Genomic DNA, 21,011 nt, shown 5'->3' on the forward strand with positions numbered 1-21,011 from the left:
CTCTGGTAGTCCTGGAGGGCCTGGGGCATGGGAAGGCCTAAGTCTAGGTTATTGTAGTCCTGATCATTACAACTATGATTTATATTTTGAATTACAGGATGCTGTTTAGTGTATTATATGCCATATTTCAATAATAATATCATTCATACTTGTATGTTCTTCATTATACGTAATGTGGTAACAGCCAGAATTTTTAGGTAACTTAGGAGCACCACAGTGAAACAAATGGCAAAAAATCATTCATGCTGTACTGTATTTTCATCAGACGCAAAGGTCTTGTTGCTGCTATTTAATTTTTCTGACTGTAATGGCCTAATGATGAGAAACGCAAACATTTCTGCAGCACATCTTATGAATTAGTCTGTGTTCCAAATTCACACTGCATAGAGGTCTGTCTCACATTGTTAAATACAGTATTATAGTATGATGATGTCTGTAATATTACTCTTGCTGCCACTTGATGGTTTTAGTCAGATTTGGAGAGATTCTTCCTAGAGAAGAGGTTAATAGACATTGTTTAACCCCTTAATCCAGGAGGCTTTATGCTAAATAAAATCCACGGAAAGTAGGTAGGAAAAAAAATCATTGTACTGAAAGGTTTGAATTTTAATACTGTTCACTATGCACATCATGACACCTAATCATTTATTCTAGTCTGTTAAGGAGGCTTCCTGGCATCTCTCCCTTGCCACTTTTATTTCTGCATATGGCATGTTAGTATACCAATGTATGGTATACATGCTACCTGTGTCAGTATTAAAAATATATAAACAGAATGAAGGAAAATACTGAGGTGCAATATTCAAGATAAGTGGTGCAAGATAGCCTCCAAAGCTCATAAGGTGATGGGTCCTAGTGACTTTAATTCCACTTACCTCCAACATGAATGTAATTCCACTCTGTAACCAAATTTTATGCATTATTTAAACATTCATTACATACATTCCACAATATGCAGTTCCATTCTTTCAAGTCATTTTGACCCTTTCAGCCCAGGCTTGTATTAGTTTGCATTTTATTCTTACGATCTCCATTATTTTTTCTTTTCCTTTTTTTTCCTTTTTTTTTAAAGATTGCTGGAGACTTCAAGCTAGAAGAGTTAGATATAGCCATCATTAGCCCCATTCACCAGTAGGATAATCTCTTAAGCTAAATAAAATCAATAAAATCATCTGGTTATAGCAAGAATTTAAAAAAAAATTATATCCCTGGGCTGAGGGGTTAACAACATTCCCTAAGATCATCCAGTTCTCTGGTACAAATATTGTTACACAGTATTAATATAAACTAGTGTATTTGAAAGAATGATATACAGAGTAAGGTATATGTAATACAAAAGTTTATACACATGTTGTTTATTTCTATCCCATTAAAAAAAAAGCAAAAAAATATGTGGATGTTTTTTTGCCTGTGAGGTGGAACCAAGATTTTGAAGACTTGAATTATATGAGAATGAAATGTGTTGCCCATTTCACCAGACATTGTTGATAGTTATGTTTCTGTACTTTTCCTTCAATTGTCAATGGATCCTACCCACTCCATTTTTTACACTAGGAAACAAGGATTTCATGATGTATGTAGGGAAAGACAGTTATGATGATGTAATTCATTTCTAATCCTGCTAAACATGCTGGGATGAACATCCAAAGTGGCACAAAAATTACAACCTCTAATGTCACTAAGGAAATAAGTAACTGATGCCATACAAGTACAGTAGATACATGTATACAAAAAATACAGTACAGTGCATTAAGGTCTGTACTGGCTTACCACATATGCCTATCCTGTATACCATCATGAATAACGGATATCTGATGTTACTATAATACATGTGAAAACTCCATCCATCCATCGTCCAATCCTATGTTGCCCCATGAAAAGCATAGGAGCCCAGGGCTAGGCATGTTGATTCTAACAGTTTAGATGAGAGTGAGCAGCCTCACTTATCCCTGAGTGGCAATATGTGAGCAATAATCCCCAACCTTCCCTTGCACATAAACCTACAAAGGCTCAATCCAACTGGAGCGCCTTAATTACCAACTAAATCACCAGGCGCCATAATTTGGTTATATGGTTACCACCCAGCATAGTAAATGGTTTCCTGGTGCACAGGAAACCATTTGGCTTCTCACTCAGTGTAGAGTCACCCATAGACAGAAGGAAGAGGAAAGAATGAAGGAAAGGAAGACAGTAGGGTGAGTGTAAAGTCACCCGTAGGCAGATGGAAGAGGAACGAATGAAAGAAAGACAAAAGAGGAAGGAAGGAAGAGAGGAAAGGGCAGACACCCAAAGCAGGACTACATCGAGTGAGTGGGTGATGAGCGTCCCCCACCTACCACCATGTGAAAACTAAATGTAATAATATAAACTGTACTGTACATCATGAAAAGTAACAAAAAATATAATACTGTATTCCATCACAGGTACTGAGTCTGTCTTCCTTGAAAAACTCTAGATCCCTCCAACCTTCCACCCTAGAAAATATGAATATGCACATCACCATGCCAATATGTGCATTAGGTACTATCGTCTCTACAATTAATTCAGAAATGACAAGCAAGATTCTGGAGGCACTCCTCATCTAAAGCTATTTTATATGAATAACTGTTTCATCACACTATGCTACTTAGGAATACAGTATTGGATTTGATGTGTTTTTTTTATCATTCATGAAGCAACACCAATTTTCACTCAGAGATGCTCATGATTCACAGTTAAGTTGCTCTGAAATAAAACTACGTATTTTTGTGCTAATTAATGAGCAGTACAAGGGCGGATGTGCCTGAGCTTGCTGAGGGAAAAAAAATGTTTACAAGAATTCAACATATGGCTACTGTACTGTCTGAGCATCAGGAAGGCTTACTGTCTTTCACTTGATATTGCTGGTGTTGTAAGAGTACAATGGGCTGCTATATGAGCGCTGCCTGCTTTGCCTGCTGCCACCGCTGCATCTCGGCTGGGCTTAAACTCTCCTCCATTTCTTTCAGTTTCTTCTCATGGTACTTCTAAAATGGAACACAGTGCAGTGAATTATATACCCAGCTCACCAACTAACTAATGTATCCACCTGTCTATTCTACCTAAATTTACAATATACCTACTGTATCTACTGTAAAGTACCTATCATAAATACCATAAACATACCTTAGAATAGAAATGATGTCAAATGTAGCTTTGTGTGGCATTAAATGGATGAGGCTCCTTGCAATGAATGGCAAATGGGAGAGTTGCCACCTTCCTTTTCCAAAGAGAAGGGAACTTTGCTTCTTTTGTAATACAGCATTTGGCATACTGTACATACTGTACACCTGCACTTCAGTTTAGTATCATTTATAAGGCTCCAACATGTTTGCATGTATCGGCCTTGGTCACCTAACGAAGATCACCACGCTGCTAACTGCCTGAGATTGAGCTGTGTGAAGAGTCGGATCCACTCATGAAAAAGTGCCATGGACCTGATGTAGACCTGAAGTATTATCTTATTCTGACAATGAGGTATGGGAAATAAGCTGCAAAAGAATGAAAATCTCTTGTCAAGTTAAGGTGGATGAACTACAGAGTTACACAAAAGCTGAGGAATGGTACCTGTAGGAAGATAAATCCGTGCCTCATGGATGCTGCGATGTGGAGTGAGCGTACAGTTGCTGGCTGCTCCCCCACTTGTGTGATGAATGGCAGAGCAGAAGCCACCAATCGATGAGCCCCTCGACCAACACTTATGAATGCCACCAGAGTCCCCTTGTTGTGGTATCTCACTGGCAAAATGCATCACCATCATCAGTATCATCATCATTATCCTAACCGTATTGTAACTAATAAATGGAGCTGGAATGATTGAGATTTACCTTCTCTAACCTGCGTCATCATCATCATCACTCAGGCTCTTTTTCCCACCTAAAGACAAAGTGAGGCACGATCTGAAAACTAGGAAAGAGAACGTATGAAAGTGGGAGAGCTATCAACAGCATGTCCAGTGAACTGAGTCATACAATCTTTCACACATCATTTAAGCCCCAGGCACACACACACACACACACACACACAATTCAATACCAGTGCTTTAATAGTGACAGCCTGATATGTAATATACAACAACTTTCCAAACACTGCACTACATGCATGGTACTTGAAATAGAGAAAACGCAAGTGTACAGTATATGATTTCATAATATTCACTATACTGAATTTCTAATTACATTAAATTCAGCAAAGAAAGACCACAGCAAAGTTACATACAAAAACTTATCAATAGTATCTCTATATTCTGTGTGGCTTAATGTCACGAGTTTAACAAACAGGCTTCTAACACGTTATTCAAAATTATTCTGATCCTCCATTATTTCCCTCTGGCTCCTCAAAAACCATACTTTACAATCAGAGTGTAAAAACAGAACTACCAGTCTATCTCTATCTATCTATTGCCAGACGCCTCAATCCCATTCGGGGTGGCCACAAACAAATCTCCTCCACGTCACCCTGTCCCCCACCATTTCACTGCCCTGCTCCCAACTCACACTCCCCTCTCTCATATACCGCTCCACCCCATCCCTCCATCTCATCCTCGGCCTCCCCCTCCACCTCACTCACATACACTCTCTTCATCAGTCTCTCACCCTCCATCCTCTCCACATGGCCAAACCACCTCAGTGTATTCCTCCTAATGCTTCCTATCACATCCACATCCACACCACAATGCTGCTTTATATCCTCATTTGTCAGCCTGTCTCTCCATGGGACTCCACAGGCTCCTCTTACATAACTCATCTCCACTGCTCTCACTCTTGACTTGTGTCCTTCCAACAACGTCCAAGCTTCACTTCCATACGTTAGAGTTGGTATCACAATACACTCATCTAGTAACTTTTTCACTTCCATCCTCACTTCCCTGTTTCTTATCACTGCTTTCAAGGAACCAGCAACCCTTTCTTCCCTGCTGTACCCTTTCAAGCACTTCACCCTCCAAACCTCCATCCTTATTCATCACACTACCTAAGTACTTAAATGTACACTGTTATAATTTAGACACAAGTTTAAAATGCAATAACCTGATAATATACACTACCTGCTGAAGGGCATAGAAAGGTGGCACTGATATACAATGATAAGTCTGGTATTACTGTACACAATTCTTATCACATGGATACATGCACAGTGGTTGTCTGTGCTTTGTTGGATTCACTTCTGAATTACAGCAACAAAACTTGCAAACTGTGAAACTAAAGACAGATTTTCACCATGAAAGGTAGTTTTGACTCTAAACCTAGCCACACAGTCCTCTTACTTTTTAAAGCTTTCCAGCACCTCCAATTAATTTCAGAAAAAAAAAAAAAATCTGTTAACAATATAATTAACACTTCCATAATGACTGAACACTGAAAATACTGGTAGCTTGATTAAGGACACTGTACAGTATATTAAAATGTCCATATACTTTGATATGCCTAGTGTGATAGATGTGGTTTAGAGGTGGTAGCTGGTTACCAACCCACCACTAATCATGGACTGTCACTGATAAACCTTTCAAGTCTTCTGAACTTGAATGTGGTCTACATGAGGAAAAGATCTTTGTTTAATGACAATTTTAAACCTAGCAAATACCAATACACAAAATTTCAGATGTAGTCAATCAGGAAAAATGTTCCTTATTTGTGTCAAAGACAACCAAACTTATAAACTGCTGCATATAGGTTATGTTGAGTTATGCAAAATATGAAAAACAACAGCACAGTATTACAGCTATTAATACAGCGGTGATATACAGTACCAATAGTGTAGTTATATACTCCTTTAACATCATGCTAAACAATGATACCAGTATACTTTGTGATGATCATTATTAAAACACTATATTACCACTGAAGCCTGGGGTGGTTGCTGCAACACCAAAGTCTCCATGAATTTTCTTGATGGCGCTGACTACAGCAGCCTGCAGCCCTGCCCACCGAAAGCCTTCCCTCCGCTCTGGCACCACTTCCACCACAAGATACCTGCCATTAAGTTAGCTGTACAGCACTATAATTCACAGTTTTAAGCAGATGTGCCAAAGAGAGGGAACAGAGTGGAAAAGCATTCCCAACTTAAAATATATATAGAGAGAGAGAGAGAGAGAGAGAGGGAACAGAGTGGAAAAGCATTCCCAACTTAAAATATATATATATATATATATATATATATAAATACAGTACATCCCCTTGGTACGCAAGTATATGGGCGGCAGAGGATGTCGCCTACTAGAAATTTGCATACTGTGAATACATAAACTTTTGGGAAAAATTACAATTAGGTGGCACCCCCCTTCACGGGCAACCCTTGAGACGCCTTTCAGACCTAAGTATTGTACTATACAGATAAAGTAAACCAACAAGATTATGGCTTTACTAGGTAAATCAACAAGGATATGACTTTACTACACCAACAAGAACATGGCTGCTCACCTTTACCCAAGAGGACAACAGGCGTGATGGAGGTAAGATGATCCGAGGCAGGATGAAGCACCTAGCGTGCATCGCCCACCACGCCACCTGACACACCACCTTCCTCACCACTTTAGTCACCAGCACTTTCGACACTTTCACTACCTAATGCACTCACTTCGTTCACAAACCCTTCAAAGTCTATTTCTGACACCTCAGACATCGAATCAGCCTCTTGATCCTCCTCAGGATATGGCTCTTCTGATCTTGAAGGGAGTGATTCCTAACTTTGTTTAAGCCGAAGGTAACGGGTGATGTGTGTTTGCTTCCGTCTGTTTACTTCCTGGTTGTACTTGTCGGTGTAGTTGCGGAAGGTTTTGTCCAGTGAAGACATCACCTCCTCCACTCGCAACTGAGAGCGTTCGATGTCCTTGAATTCTTCCTTCAATTTATCAAGGGCACACAGTACCCGGCTGATCTCCATCATGGTCAAATCTTCACTCTCCATCACTGGTGTGGCTGGTTTTTCTGCTGCGATCTCCTGCTCTGCGTCGACCTCGTCTACTCGCTGCACGATTTCCTGGGGATCCTGCTCTGCTGCTGCCAAATGTAAACCCCTGATCTCCTTCAGCGAGACGGCCTGAAACCCAGGCACAGCTTGTATATTTGTGAGAGTGGCTGCCTCGGCAGTGGCCAGGGACTGAAAGCCACTTCCCGATGCAATTTCGCACAGGTGCGGTACAAGGAGCCACCAAGCATGGTTAATTGTTGCAGTGGATATATCTGCCCAAGAGGACAACAGGAGAGTGATGGCATCCTTGAGGTTGAACAACCACCAAAAAGCCATAATAGTCTTCTCAGGAGTTGAAGTTGGTTGTGTGGGTGCTGTGCGTGGTGAGGATGAAGCAGGTGAAGCGGGTGCAAGTCCAAACCATCTCCGGCATCCATGACATCACTCCCAACTGTGTTCAAGTCAAGAATTGCCTGCAGTTCCTCACAGCTGTTGGTCTTGCTGCGGAGGTGATTGTAGAGGCGTTGGTGGTATAGCTACTTCACCGTTGCAATCAACTCCTGGTCTAGCGGTTGGATGAGAGAGGTTGTTCTTGGGGGCAGAAAAACAATCTTGCATTCCTATCTGAGGTCTGCTGTCCAGGTTGGATGGCTTGGTGCATTATCAAGGATGAGAAGTACCTTGAAGCGGATGCCAAATTCCCAGGATTTTGCCTTGGCATCAGGGATGAAATGCCGCAACAGCCACTCGGAAATTATGCTACTTGTCATCCAACCATTGGAGTTCCTGTACCAGTATACAGCGCTGTCATCCATGCAGCGCAGATTCTTGTAACATCTGGGTTGTGCTGCAGTATGCAACACAACAGGCCGCATCTTGTGTGAGCCTGATAAGTTCATGGCAGACATGACTGTTATCCTGCTCTTGTCGACTTTTCTGCCACGGGCCTGGTGCTGGTGCTTACTAATATAAGTACACTTCAGCATAGCCTTGTAGTATAGGACTGTTTCATCAATGTTATAAAGTTGGTCCCTGCTGTAGCCGCCCTCGTCGATTATCCCCTTTAGGATGGCTGGATAATCCCTGGCCGCCATTTCATCCGCTGATGCACGCTCCCCTGTGAGGCGAATGTGACATAGCTCCTTCCTCTTCAGAAAGCGGCAAAGCCATCCCACGGAGGCTTTAAATGGTTTCTTTACAGCAAGCTTCAGAGCTGCAGCTTTGTAGAAAATCTCGGCCTGGTCCCTGATGTAGCGCCCGTTCAGTGGAATTCCTTCCCTCTCTTTCCTCAGGATAAATGTAGCAAGGTACTACTCCATAAGAATTATAGCCTGGTTGGTCAGCCTGCTTCTCCCGTCCAATGCCACCGTCCTATATGTCTTCACAGTCTTCTTTATGGCCTCCCTGTTACCCCATTTAGTTCACACGGACGATTCTACCAAGCCTAGTTCCTTGTCAATGGCCGTGTTACCCTTCCCACTCTCCTTCTTCCTCATGACTTGCATCTTCAAGGCATGGGTGATGCACTTCTTCCTGGAGGAGGGAGCAGACATCCTGGCTCACAGAAAAAATAGCCTCAGAGTACACGGGGATGTACCTGGAACAGCGAGTGTACCCTCTGTGCGCGTGTGTTTCCTCTGCTGGGACTCTCACCTCACCACCCTCCAAGCGGCGCATATGGGCATCACGTAACGAGTGAGTAGCATCGACGTCACAAGATGGGCGGAGCGTAAGTAACCGTTATCGCTTCTTGGGGGGGGACAATGTCACGTACACGGGGTAACCCCGGATTTGGGCCACTCTTCACCCCCTGTCTTGCTTACAAGGAGTTCAATTCATGTACTAATAAAAAATACACTTAAAAAAAACAAAATAATAGGTCCTCGCATACAAGGGGGATCGCGTACTCGGAACTTGCGTACCGTGGGGATGTAACGTATATATATATACGGGTATACATATATCTCATCATCTACTCCTAAGTCGTCCCATGAGGAGAGTAGGAGCCCTGGGCAAGGCAGGTCATTCCCGACATTTAAGATGAGAGTGACCAGCCTCACTCATCCCCGGGTGGCATTACGTGAACAATGAACCCCAACCATCCCTTGGATATAAACCTACACAGGCTCAATCCGACTGGAGTGCCTTAGTTATCCAATAAACCACCAGACACCATAATTTGGTTATAAGGTTATCACCCAGCATTGTAAATGGTTTCCTGGTGTACAGGAAACCATTTGGCTTGTCACTCAGTGAAGTCACCCATAGGCAGAAGGAAGAGGAAAGAATGAAGGAAAGAAAGACAGAAGAGGGAGTGTAAAGTCACCCGTAGGCAGAAGAAAAAGGAAAGAATGAAGAACAGAAAGACAGAAGTGGAAGGATGGAAGAAAGGAAAGGGCAGACACCCAGAGCTGCACAACATCAAGTGAGTGTATGGTGAGCGCACACACACACATATATTGTGTATAAATATATATATATATATATATATATATATATATCCATACTTTATTAGGTAATATTTAGATAATTTAGTTTATACAGCAAATAATCTAAATTAGTTGAAACGAAGTCCAAACAGTGTCAACTGCAAAACTGGATTTGATATAACAACAGGTGCCACCCTTTTTACGGAAGTTTGTGAGGAGAAGGTAACCAGAATGAAATGGGGATATTTCAGTAGAAGGAGAGATGTGGCATTCTGTGAGGAACAGGGCCAGAGGGGATACTGATTGAAGAAAAATGTGAATTGAATTCAAACTGGTACTAAGACCACAGATATTGGTGAAGTATATGGCCAAACCTGCGCTTCTCCGCTGACGAGCATGAACTGCGTTTGCAAGAATCGCTGTTGGGACAGTTGCTCGATACCTATTTTGGGGTGTTTAAGGAAGTAACTAGGTCTTTCACAGCAGTGTTTACTGATGGTCTCTCAAACTGGCCACGTTGTTTACCAACCATCAATCCAAAAGGATGTGTTAGTGTATCCCATGTCAAGGCTGTGGGGAAACATAATGATAACCAAACCAAACCTAAACCAAACTAACCTCACTAGCATTTGACAGCCAGCTTTCAAATGAAAAAAATGCGCATTAGGAATGTTAAATATGGCAACCTACTTGGTGACATGTGTGGAATATTTATGCATTCTAAATCTTCATTTATAGTTTTCACAGGTAAGTTTATAAAAGTGTCCAGTAGCTGTGGTAATCCTGGAATAATAACAAGTGACCTGTGAAAGACTCATTTCAACAGAAAATATGGAATGGCCACACCCATTAAGTAAAGAAGTAATAAAAATAATAATCCAGGTAAACTGGGGAAAGGAAAAAAAAAAAAAATACTAAGTTGCTTTTCCTACCCTAAGAATGAACACCATCCACTAATAATTTACAATTTTTGAAAAATTAGGTGCATATATATATATATATATATATATATATATATATATATATATATATATATATATATATATATATATATATATATATATATATATATATATATATATATACGAAAACTTTCATCCCGATGCACTGTGCAAGAATAGCATTTTTGACGAACTAATGACACTGCATTTATAACAAATAATTTATCTGACATTTCAAGAAAAGCCCCAAACATTCTATCACTCCCACTACAAAGGAAGTAAATTACCTCTTTTTGAACCGAACCATCACGACACACACTGCTAATGTTTACAAATCGCTCAAGCTTATCGTGGAAACAGACTTGCTTAGATATATTGAGTTTTTGTTCAGTTATAATATATCCTCAAGATAAGATTCAAAGAAAAGCTCTAGCTCTTGCTGGAAAAGGATTTTATATTAAAGAGTAACTATGTATACGATATATTTTTATTCGTACCGATGGCAAGAATAGATATTTGAAGTGCAATGATGTTACCATGGTAACATATAAACATACAAAGACTTTTGGCATAAATTTATGTTCCTGCATGTGACTTATAAACAATTTTTCTTCAACGAACTAAATAAAAAAGATTTTTCAAATATTACATTTTTATAAAAAATGAGGCTGATGAAACGCAAGATGCAGATATTAAGAATTCAAAAATATTAACAAACTAATGATGCCTGGGTGTCAACACTTCCCAGCGCGACAGTCGAGCACGAAGCATTCCTGCGTGGTTGGGTGGTGATGGGCGACAACGTAATTTAATCACCACAATTTGAGAAGAGTTAGTGAAAAAAAGAAAGTTTGCAAGGCGAGGGACAAAGTGATTGTTGTCTTGTACCTTATATTTATTTCTTTTGTAAAACTAATCTTATTTAATTAAAATAGCTTGTGATGTTGCAACTTCTCTGTACCGTAGTAAAAGTTGGATTTAATTCGTAGGTCAAAAGTTCTGTTAGCAAACGTCCACCTGCACAGTTAATTTTATGTTGAGAACTTTTCAGAGTGTGGGGTTAATTATGGTACTTCGTTTCAGTTTTCAGGTTGCCATAAAACATTGCAAAATACAAAGGGCCACCATTCGTTTGGATTAAATCAGGGGAAAGGCATGGACAGTTAAAGAATATATAACAACTGACAGCATTGATCAGCCTTCTAGTAATCAAGAATCAGGACAGTCAGTAAAGGTACTGGATAAACCAGACACCTGGCATCATGTCTCTGCGAGCACTACCCCTCCAGTTCCTGAACCTGGGCGGGGAGATGATGTATATAATTGACCAGCGGCTGCGAGCTCAAAACATCCATCCTGGTCGTGCTGCCAAAGGTTTGGGCAAGTGTACTGTGTTGGATGGGGTAATTTATTGTATTACCTAAGTCTTTCACTATGGGGAATCTTTTCAGCTGAATAGAGTCATATATGTTTTGGCCAGATTGAAATAATGGATAACTTTCCACTGAAAGGATTATTTAATTTAAGGGTCAGCATAAATTCATGGCTGATTATATTTTTTATCAAAATGAAACACTGGTTAGTAGAGGTTACACTCCACTTCCCCTTCTCACTCAGTCCATCATCATCCTCCCTCCACCATTTTGCTGACTCAGTCTGTCCCTCCTTCACACACTCTTTCTCTCACTTATACTCTCATTGACCTCCACCTCACTTACACTAACTCACTCCACCATCCCCGTCACTCACACTAACTCACTCCATCATCCCCCTCACTCACATTAACTAACTCCACCATCCCCCTCACTCACATTAACTAACTCCACCATCCCCCTCACTTGCACTAACTCACTCCACCATCCCCCTCACTCACATTAACTAACTCCACCATCCCCCTCACTCACATTAACTAACTCCACCATCCCCCTCACTCACATTAACTCACTCCACCATCCCCCTCACTCACATTAACTCACTCCACCATCCCCCTCACTCACATTAACTCACTCCACCATCCCCCTCACTCACACTGACTCACTCCACCATCCCCCTCACTTGCACTAACTCACTCCACCATCCCCCTCACTCACACTGACTCACTCCACCATCCCCTTCGCTCACACTAACTCACTCCACCATCCCCCTCACTCACACTAACTCACTCACTCCACCATCCCCCTCACTTACACTAACTCACTCATTCCATCTTCCCCCTCACTCACACTAACTCACTCGCTCCACCTTCCCCCCTCACTCACACTAACTCACTCAACCTTCCCCCTCACTCACACTAACTCACTCACTCCACCTTCCTCCTCACTCACACTAAACCCACTCACTCTACCTTCCCCCTCACTGACCCACTCCATTAACCCCCTCAATCATTCATTCATTCATGCACCACTCACACACTGACTTACTCAGTTACTTCCCACTTACTCACTCCACCATCCCTCTCCCTTTCTCACTCACTCTCATTTACTTACCCCACCATCCCTTTCACTCAATCACCCACTCCCAGTCACTTATTCACTCACTCCACCATCCCCCTCACACACTCACTCTTCCTTCCCTCTCACTCAATCACCCACTCCCATTTACTTATTCACTCACTCCTCCATCCTCCTCACACGCTTACTGTTTCATCTCACTCAACCCGTCATCTCACTCACTCATCCCTCCCCCTGCCTCACTCACTCACTCCACCATTCCCCACATTCACTGATGCACTCCCCTTTTCCACTCTCCCACTTCATTATCTCCATCATTCCTCCCTTCATCAGCTGCCTTTACCTCCACCATCCCACTGACCTTCTTACTCTCAGTTCGTAATGACATCCTGGGCATCATGCTAAACCGCCGCTTCATCGAGGAGCTGTTCAAGCCTCAAGAGCTGTACAGCAGCCGAGCGCTTCGTACTGTGTTTGATAAGTTGGCCCACGCGTCCATCATGAGGCTCAATGCACCCAGTATGGACAAGGTGAGGCATGAGTGTGCGTGTGGATGTGTATTTACCTGTTTGTATTTACCTATTTGTAGTATACAGGAATTGAGCAATGCTCGTGATTTGTATTTACCTATTTGTAGTATACAGGAATTGAGCAATGCTCGTGATTTGTATTTACCTATTTGTGTGTGTGTGTGTGTGTGTGTGTGTTTGTGTGTGGATATGAGTGCAGGAGTTGATGCAGATGTAGATGTTGGTGCAGGAATGGGTGTAGATGTGGGAGCAGGTGCAGTTGTAAGTATGGGTGCAAGAATGGGTGCTGATGTGGATGTTAGTGTGGGTGTGGGTGGGGGTATAGATGCAATTGTGGATGTGGGTGAGGCTGTAGGTGCAGGTGTGGGTGTGAGTGTGAATGTAGATTTGGGTGTGGGTGTGAGAGCACCTGTGAGTGTAGGTGTGGATCATGGTGTGAGTGTGGGTGCAGGCTCAGGGTAAGGTACAGGCGGTCATCATTACTGTAAACTAGGGGATGCCAACAGGTCAGCTTTATAGATAGAAATGGAACTTGAACAGGCAGTTCTCATGTAGTTTACTGCAATCAGAAGGCAACTTATAGGAAGGACTTCTGTATAGCGTACAGTACGGTAGTTTAATGAAGTGACTGTGCTCTTTCATAATAGTTTGTTCCCATGAACCTAGGCCTATATAGTGTCAGCCAAAGATATATATACTGTATTTTTTTTTTTTTTTTTTGTGGGAGGAATAGCATAGCAGCTCGGAAAAGAAATACAATTTTACTAATCTGTGTGTGAAAACCAAAGATGTTGTTTGGGAAACATGAGAAACACCCCTGGATCTGCCTATGCCCTGTTTTTCCTAAAGATATGTGTTAGTGATCAACACTGTTGATGTAAGGGGCTGTGGTTCATTTTGAGTAAATAAGGCAATCTTTTCATATGACACTTCTGTGGTACATCATATTGTTTATGTGAGTAGCATCCATACATCTGTGTGAATGAGTCTGCTCCTGTGTGCATGTGTATTGAGTCCAGTAATGTATTGCGACATTGCAGCTTTATGACCTGATGGTGATGGGTGTGAAGCAGCAAGTGCTGGCATGTGCATCCCCTGGCCACCTGCTGCTGGTCACCCTTAACCACCTGGATGCCATGCAAGCCTTTGCCACCACCCCACCCATCCAGGAGCAAGTCAGTGCAACACTGACACTCTTCAGACAGGTGAGATAATGATCGATGGTCAGGCTGGTGTTGGTGGAGGAGGCACATACCGTACTGAAATTGAGATAGTAAAAATGGAGGGGCAAGTGCGGCATTAAGTGTCAGTACTGTATATTACTTGTTTGTAATTTCAGTTTAAGTTCTTACAAGCGACTGCAAGTACAGTATACCACTCATTAACATGGATCCTCAAGTTGTACTGTAAGTGTTGCCTTTGAAGCATTTACAGTGTCACAGGTTTATCATCATGATACAAATACTTTTCTATTCAATAAACTTAAAGATTATACTGTAATTGAAAGAAATAATTAGGTAAAAAATATTTCAGTACAGTTAGCCCTTAAAATGTTTTTGCAACCTGAGGGTCATCTGGACATGAACCCAATGGACCACAGGGAATTCTTAAAACTCTTTTGCAGTGAACAGTTATACAGTATTGTTTCGGAATGCAGTACAGCATATAGCACCTACTGTATTCTTAGCTTTATTCAGTACAATACATTGCTAAGTTCATATTTGTCACTGAGCATTACTACTGCCCTTGTCAGACTTACGGGAGCATGAGTGAGGGAGAGCTGGCAGAGGCAAGGGTGGCACTGTTGATGTTCGTGCAGGATCTCAGGATCCGGGTGTCCATCTTCCTCAAGCAGCGCCTCCAGACCCATGCTGGCACCTTCACCATCCCCACCACTGGCACTGTGCCTCAAGGTCATTGGGGATGGGGAGAGGGAAGGTGGGAGGGTTATTAATCTGGGAACAAGCAGAATGAATCAGCATAGTAGGATGAGATGGATGTTGTCCATATTGCAACCCCAGGCTCATTCTGGCCCTCATTCTCATGTGCACATGTATAGTTGGTGGCACCAGTATAATCAGGCAGCAGGTACCAGCTTTATTAATATCCCTCATTTCCCTCTCCACCACTCAAAAGGGGGATGCTGGACAGCAAATGGGAGCAACTTTGGGTAGCCATATACCAGGTGTATGTCTGGATGAGCCTGGGGCCACACTAACTGGATTGTATAGTAGAGTTGCTCATCCGAATCAGGCATGTGTAAGCTAACCATATACTGTACAGGTATATATCATCATCATCATCATCATCATCATCATCATCATCAGTCGTTTGAGTATCCGCTGCAGGACCGGCCTATCCCGACCGAAGTCGGGATGATACAGCCAATGTATCTCTACCAAGTGGCATAGGCTGTCTGGTGGAGATTGTATGTAGAGTGAGAAGTGCTTGTAAGTGTAATTGTAGCGTTGGAGTGGCATTGGATGTGTGTGTAGTCTGTGAACCAAGTGTAATCGGCCCGCGCAAGCCGACTGGGTCCAAGCATACTTTATAGTAAGCAACACTGTGGAGTCACATGGAGAGACAGGCTGACGAATGAGGATATAAAGGAGCGTTGTGGTGTTGATGTGATAGGAAGCGTTATGAGGAACACACTGAGGTGGTTTGGCCATGTGGAGAGGATGGAGGGTGAAAGACTGACGAAGAGAGTGTATGTGAGTGAGGTGGAGGGGGAAAGAGGGAGGGGGAGGCCAAGGATGAGATGGAGGGATGGGGTGGAGAGGTATATGAGAGAGGGGGGTGTGAGCTGGGAGCAGGGGAGTGAAATGGCGGGGGACAGGGCGACTTGGAGGCGATTTGTTTGTGGCCACCCCAAACGGGATTGAGGCGTCTGGCAATAGATAGATAGATAGATAGAACACTGGTTCAACCACAGCACCCCTTGTGTCCGCCAATGCAGTACATGGCCGGGTGAACACTCCCAAAGTTTATTACCCTGGCGGGGCACGAACCCTGGTTCACCCATGTACGAAACGCACACACTACCACTGTATCACAGAGGCTTCATATATATATATATATATATATATATATATATATATATATATCATCCATCCATCATTCAGTCCTATGCCGCTACCCATGAGGAGTGTAGGAGCCCGGGGTTGGGCAAGTTGGTCCTGACATTTACAATGAGAGTGACCAGCCTCACTCCTCCCTAAGTCGCATTATGTGAGCAATAAATCCCAACCACTCCTTGGGTATGAACCCACACAGACTCAATCCAATTGGAGCACCTTAATAACCCACTAAACCACCAGGTACTGTACCATAAATTGGGTATGGGGCTACCACCCAGCGTAATAAATGATTTCCCGGTGTACAGGAAACTATTTGGCTTGTCATTCAGTGTTGACTCACTCCTAGGCAGAAGGAAGAGGAAAGAATGAAGGAAAGACAGAAAAGGGAGGGTAAAGTCACCCGCAGGCAGAAGGAAGACGATAGAATGAAGGAAAGACAAGAGAGGAAGGAAGGAAGAGAAGAAAGGGCAGACACCCAAATCAGCACTGCATCGAGTGAGTGGATGGTGAGCGCTCCCACTTACCCTATATATATATATATATATATATACCGGTATATAATACTGTAAGTATATACTCGAGTATATGCAAGAGTACTGTATGTGGGTAGTATTCCTTGTTATCCCCAATCATCAGGGATAATTTACATAACGTAAGGGAATTTAGGTATGGATAAGAGATATGAATTAGAAGAGAGACTGATACAGTGCTCATGATGGACCATCATAATAACTGAGGAAAGAGTGGATGAGAGGGACGAAAACAAACCAAAGAGATGGCCTTGGGTGCAGAATATTGAAGTACTGTACTGTAATGATATATGGTATGTACTCCTCACCCACCCTAGGGTGGGAAAGGAGATCTGGATGATGATGATGATACTCCTGACCCCAGGATGTGAGGTGCCAGGTGTGATACGAGTGTTTGATGCCAGTGGTGAGGTGAGCGGTGTGATAAGATTCCCAGTGGGAGGTCAGTACTTCCCACCAGGACCCCAAGGATCTTTGGCACCAGGGGGACCACGACACACAGCACTTGGCACAAACATGTTAGTATACTGTTGTGCTGTATATGATGAATATTGTATTGCTTACACAGTACATACACCTTGATATATTTATGTCTTGTTTACATGTAGAGGCCACTGACCATGTTACCATATGTATGTCTGTCTTCTTGCTGGCAGTTTTCCATGTGTTGTGGACTTGAGCCATTTTCCCATACTCAGTCCCAGAGGTATCTGCACAGGACTTTATCCCAAGTCTTCATTAGTCTCCCCCCACATTCATACTTGCGACTCTCCTCAGTTGGTCACTTTTCCTCTTCCCCTCAGCTTGTCCAAACCATTTTAACATACTGGTCCACATCACATCTTTAATATCCCATATGCCAATCTGTATACAATGTTCTCATTTCTGTTACTTAGTGATGCCCTACTCATCCATCTTTACATTTTAATTTCTGTACATTCCAAAATACTTGTGTCCTCTTCTCCTGACCACAGTATTTTGTATGTAGTATGTGTTCTTTATCTGTTTAATGCTGTGATCTTACAAATGTCAGATGTCAGTAGTGAGATGTGATCAAGAGAGGTGTTTCTTTCGCAGATACTGATCAATCAAGACATGATCCCAGGATTGACATATGTTTTGTAGTGGCAAGTGTCTTGCTGTATGCACATAATAAAATTCCAACCAAGATAGTGCGGCGTTACTGCCTCATGCTGTTGAGTTAAAATGTACAAATTGCTGATTAGTGATATATTTAAAAGTCCAGGCAAGTGCAGTACCTTTTTAGTAGTCAAAAAGTGTATTGCCATCCTGCAGAGCTGGGGTTTGAATAATCCTCAGGTCAAGTTTTACTCTCTTAGTCACATTATTGCCTCTAATTTATGTTCTTATTAAGTCATTGCCCTGCCATACAATTTGTCCACTTCAGTGGTACATTTCCAGAGTACCGTTGGGGTTAGTACATTATTAATGCAAAAACGTTTGTAAGAGTCAGTTTTTATTCTTGTTGTAAGGTATGCAAACCAGGAAGAGGATGATGCAGCTCATCTCACAGCTCAGACACCATCTTCTGACACACCTCGACTTCCATCACAGGTTCCTAGGTACTCTCCATCATTTGTACTTTGTCGTCAATAATATCTGGTCTTTGTATGTGAAATGGAATCTGTTATTTCATTACTGCAGCTGTTGTTTTTGCTTCCAAAGTAACTCAGTGATAAAAGGTATGCATAAATTCCTCTTTCATTTTCCATTACCATGTGTTTAAATGACAGAGACATTCCATGGCAGAAGTGCATCAGATACTGCTATACTTATATTTACAATGGTTTAAATGTTGATAAGGAAATTTTTGTCATATTTATTTAAAGTTCACTCTGGGTGACGTTTTTTTATCCTGGCCACCTTGGCTAAAGTCTAAGATTAGGCATCTGGCAACAAATAAAAAGATTTGAAATGATGATATAGAAAAACAGTAAAACCTGCATATCATTCATTTAGCTTTGATATGATATAGAACAAAACCTGTTAATCACACCTTTACCTTCTTTCTCCCATGTCTCAGCAGTGAAGTGGGCAGCAACATGCCAATGGAGGGGCGGGGACGGGATGAGCTAAACCTGTTGGCACAGCTGATCGGATCTATGGCCTCCAGCAAGAAGGAGTTCCGCCTCAATCTCTTCCCAACAGATGATGATACAGGGTGAGGATCATGACATTCTGCCAGTTAGCCCTCTTACAACAGCAGGAATCTTTATTATCTAATTCTTGCCTGTGCCATATGATTTTATTCAGCTTAGAAGTGACCATTTAGGATGTTATTTTAAAGTTGGATGAAAATGTGTGTTTCAGTCACTAAGAAAATGTTACTGTACTGGTGAGATTAACCAGTACACCACCATGTATCTACTCAAGCATCATTCATTATCACTCGTTCCATTCACCACAGGTTGAGGGGGAGCAGATGATGGTTCTCTAGAAATAATGAAAGAAAATGAATGAAGATGGAAGAACTATTAGTCGTCTGCCTAGTGAATAGGACTAGTTGCTGTTGTTGAGTAACCCTTGTCTGTCTGGCCAAGCAGACCTCATCAACTGTAGGCAAGCAATTTTTCCTTTCAGGGCTGTCTTGAGCAGTGTTCCCTAGTGGTGGACAGTACCTCAAGACAACGAGGTGTGAGGAAGAGTGTAGAGGTTTAGTTCCTGGATGAGTGTCACAATTGCATCTCCACCCAGTTAACAGGGCACCGTACTAGTCTCCACATCACCCTGTTATTTGGTTATATGGTTACCACTCAGTATTGTAAATGTTATCCTGGGTTACAGGAAACCATCTGGCATGTCACCCACTGTAAAGCCACCTGAATTGGAAAAAGGAGTGCAGTATTAAAAAGTGACAGGAAGGATGGGAGAAATAGGAAGAGCAGAGGACAAACAAAGAAAGAGAATGCTAAAGGTGAAAGAAGTTGGCAGCACTACATCAAATGAGTGGATGATGGTCACCAACACCTACAACCATAAAATGGGCAAGTATAGTCAGATGTAAATAATAATAAGAAATATCACATTTTTTTATCCTACAGGTGGGATGGGGCAAACGATAACTGTGGAAACCCCCAGTCTGACACCATCACCATTGAGGGTGGACAGCGGGGCAGTCGGCCTGAGCTAGGGGCCATACTGGGTGAACTGACTTTAGGAACTGACCAGGAAGAAGCCACAAGGGACAAGGGACAGGACCTCCTTGACCTCATGGACAGTGCTTAACCCGTACTGTGCTAGCATCATAGATCTACATCCCCTTCAGAAACGTCGGTGACATAGATCTACATCCAGCAGCATTGAGAAGTCACTGCAAGCAACGGAAGTAAATGGAAGGTAATAATGTATCTCGCTAACTTCAGACATTTCTCCACTACGCTTACAACACTGATTTAGGAGCACGGGAGGCGAGTGACAGTCTTCGCAGGCTCACACTCTGCTTTTTCAGTAACCTTGAAGATTTCAGAGGTCAAGTGGCACAGCCTGACTCGATTCAGCCAACTTTCTGGCTTTGGTGATTACATTTATTAGTGCCAGGGATCTTATATTGATGTATTAAGCCCATTTACAAAAAAAAAAAAAAAAAAAAAAAAAAAAAAAAAAAAAAAAAATCCAAATTCAGTTCACAAGCTCACAGATGCTCTGCTCTCTCATTAGCCTTGAAGATTTCAGAGGGCACCTGGCACCAACCTGACTCTATTCAAAGAACTTTCTGGCATTGTTGATTACTTTTATCAGTGCCAGGGAACTTACATTGATGTATTAAGCCCATTTAGCTAAAAATAAAAAATTGACTGGCGTAGAGGGGTATCTTTTTTTTTTTTTTTTTTTCTTCCAGTGCAGTATGGGTTAAGGCTGTTAAACTTTCTTTTAGATCTTCTCCATTTAACTTGTGGAGAGCACAGTTATCTAGCCCAGGACCCTCCCCAGTGTGCAAAACAATTACCAAAAATACACTTTTCATTTTTTGTATCATTGCAAAGATGCAGGACATATGAGAGTGAAGATGAAAAACATTATCAATCTTTGCTGGGCATTACATTGCACATAATACTGTATTGTTTGAGTAGGAATGTTATTAGATGACAACATGTTACTACCCTCCA

The 21,011-nt window shown here is 42.1% G+C and overlaps 2 protein-coding genes across 2 annotated transcripts; one reads left to right on the forward strand and one right to left on the reverse strand.

Annotated features, from left to right (window-relative positions):
• Positions 1–354: 354 nt before the first annotated feature.
• Positions 355–10,601, reverse strand: Pop5 (POP5 ribonuclease P/MRP subunit). Its single transcript, XM_080276610.1, has 4 exons — positions 10,582–10,601; positions 5,854–5,987; positions 3,586–3,755; positions 355–3,005 (listed from the first exon to the last, which is right to left on the reverse strand). Exons 1-4 carry the CDS (start codon positions 10,599–10,601, stop codon positions 2,910–2,912), a joined length of 420 nt encoding a protein of 139 aa, XP_080132736.1. The 3' UTR covers positions 355–2,909.
• An 845-nt stretch (positions 10,602–11,446) lies between these two features.
• Positions 11,447–20,196, forward strand: OSCP1 (Organic solute carrier partner 1). The gene is made up of 8 exons (XM_080276328.1): positions 11,447–11,668; positions 13,120–13,274; positions 14,315–14,479; positions 15,028–15,187; positions 17,249–17,402; positions 18,378–18,467; positions 18,929–19,057; positions 19,959–20,196. The coding sequence occupies exons 1-8, from the start codon at positions 11,557–11,559 to the stop codon at positions 20,128–20,130; spliced, it is 1,137 nt and encodes a 378-aa protein (XP_080132454.1). The 5' UTR covers positions 11,447–11,556; the 3' UTR covers positions 20,131–20,196.
• The last annotated feature ends 815 nt before the right edge of the window (positions 20,197–21,011 follow it).

This window comes from Coenobita brevimanus, chromosome 65, assembly GCF_032717465.1.
Source record: "Coenobita brevimanus isolate Jiangsu-jjx chromosome 65, ASM3271746v2, whole genome shotgun sequence".
NCBI classification, from domain to species: domain Eukaryota; kingdom Metazoa; phylum Arthropoda; class Malacostraca; order Decapoda; family Coenobitidae; genus Coenobita; species Coenobita brevimanus.

Excerpts from the sequence above, each read along its gene's own strand:
- OSCP1 (XM_080276328.1), top strand. The coding sequence starts at position 11,557 with ATGTCTCTGCGAGCACTACCCCTCCAGTTCCTGAACCTGGGCGGGGAG. Across the intron at positions 17,403-18,377 it reads ACAGCACTTGGCACAAACAT|GTATGCAAACCAGGAAGAGG; the intron begins GTTAGTATACTG and ends TCTTGTTGTAAG. Across the intron at positions 19,058-19,958 it reads AATCTCTTCCCAACAGATGA|AAACGATAACTGTGGAAACC; the intron begins TGATACAGGGTG and ends GTGGGATGGGGC.
- Pop5 (XM_080276610.1), bottom strand. The coding sequence starts at position 10,601 with ATGGTTCGGTTCAAAAAGAG. Across the intron at positions 3,756-5,853 it reads AACCACCCCAGGCTTCAGTG|TGAGATACCACAACAAGGGG; the intron begins GTAATATAGTGT and ends GCATTTTGCCAG. Across the intron at positions 3,006-3,585 it reads ACGGATTTATCTTCCTACAG|AAGTACCATGAGAAGAAACT; the intron begins GTACCATTCCTC and ends GTTCCATTTTAG.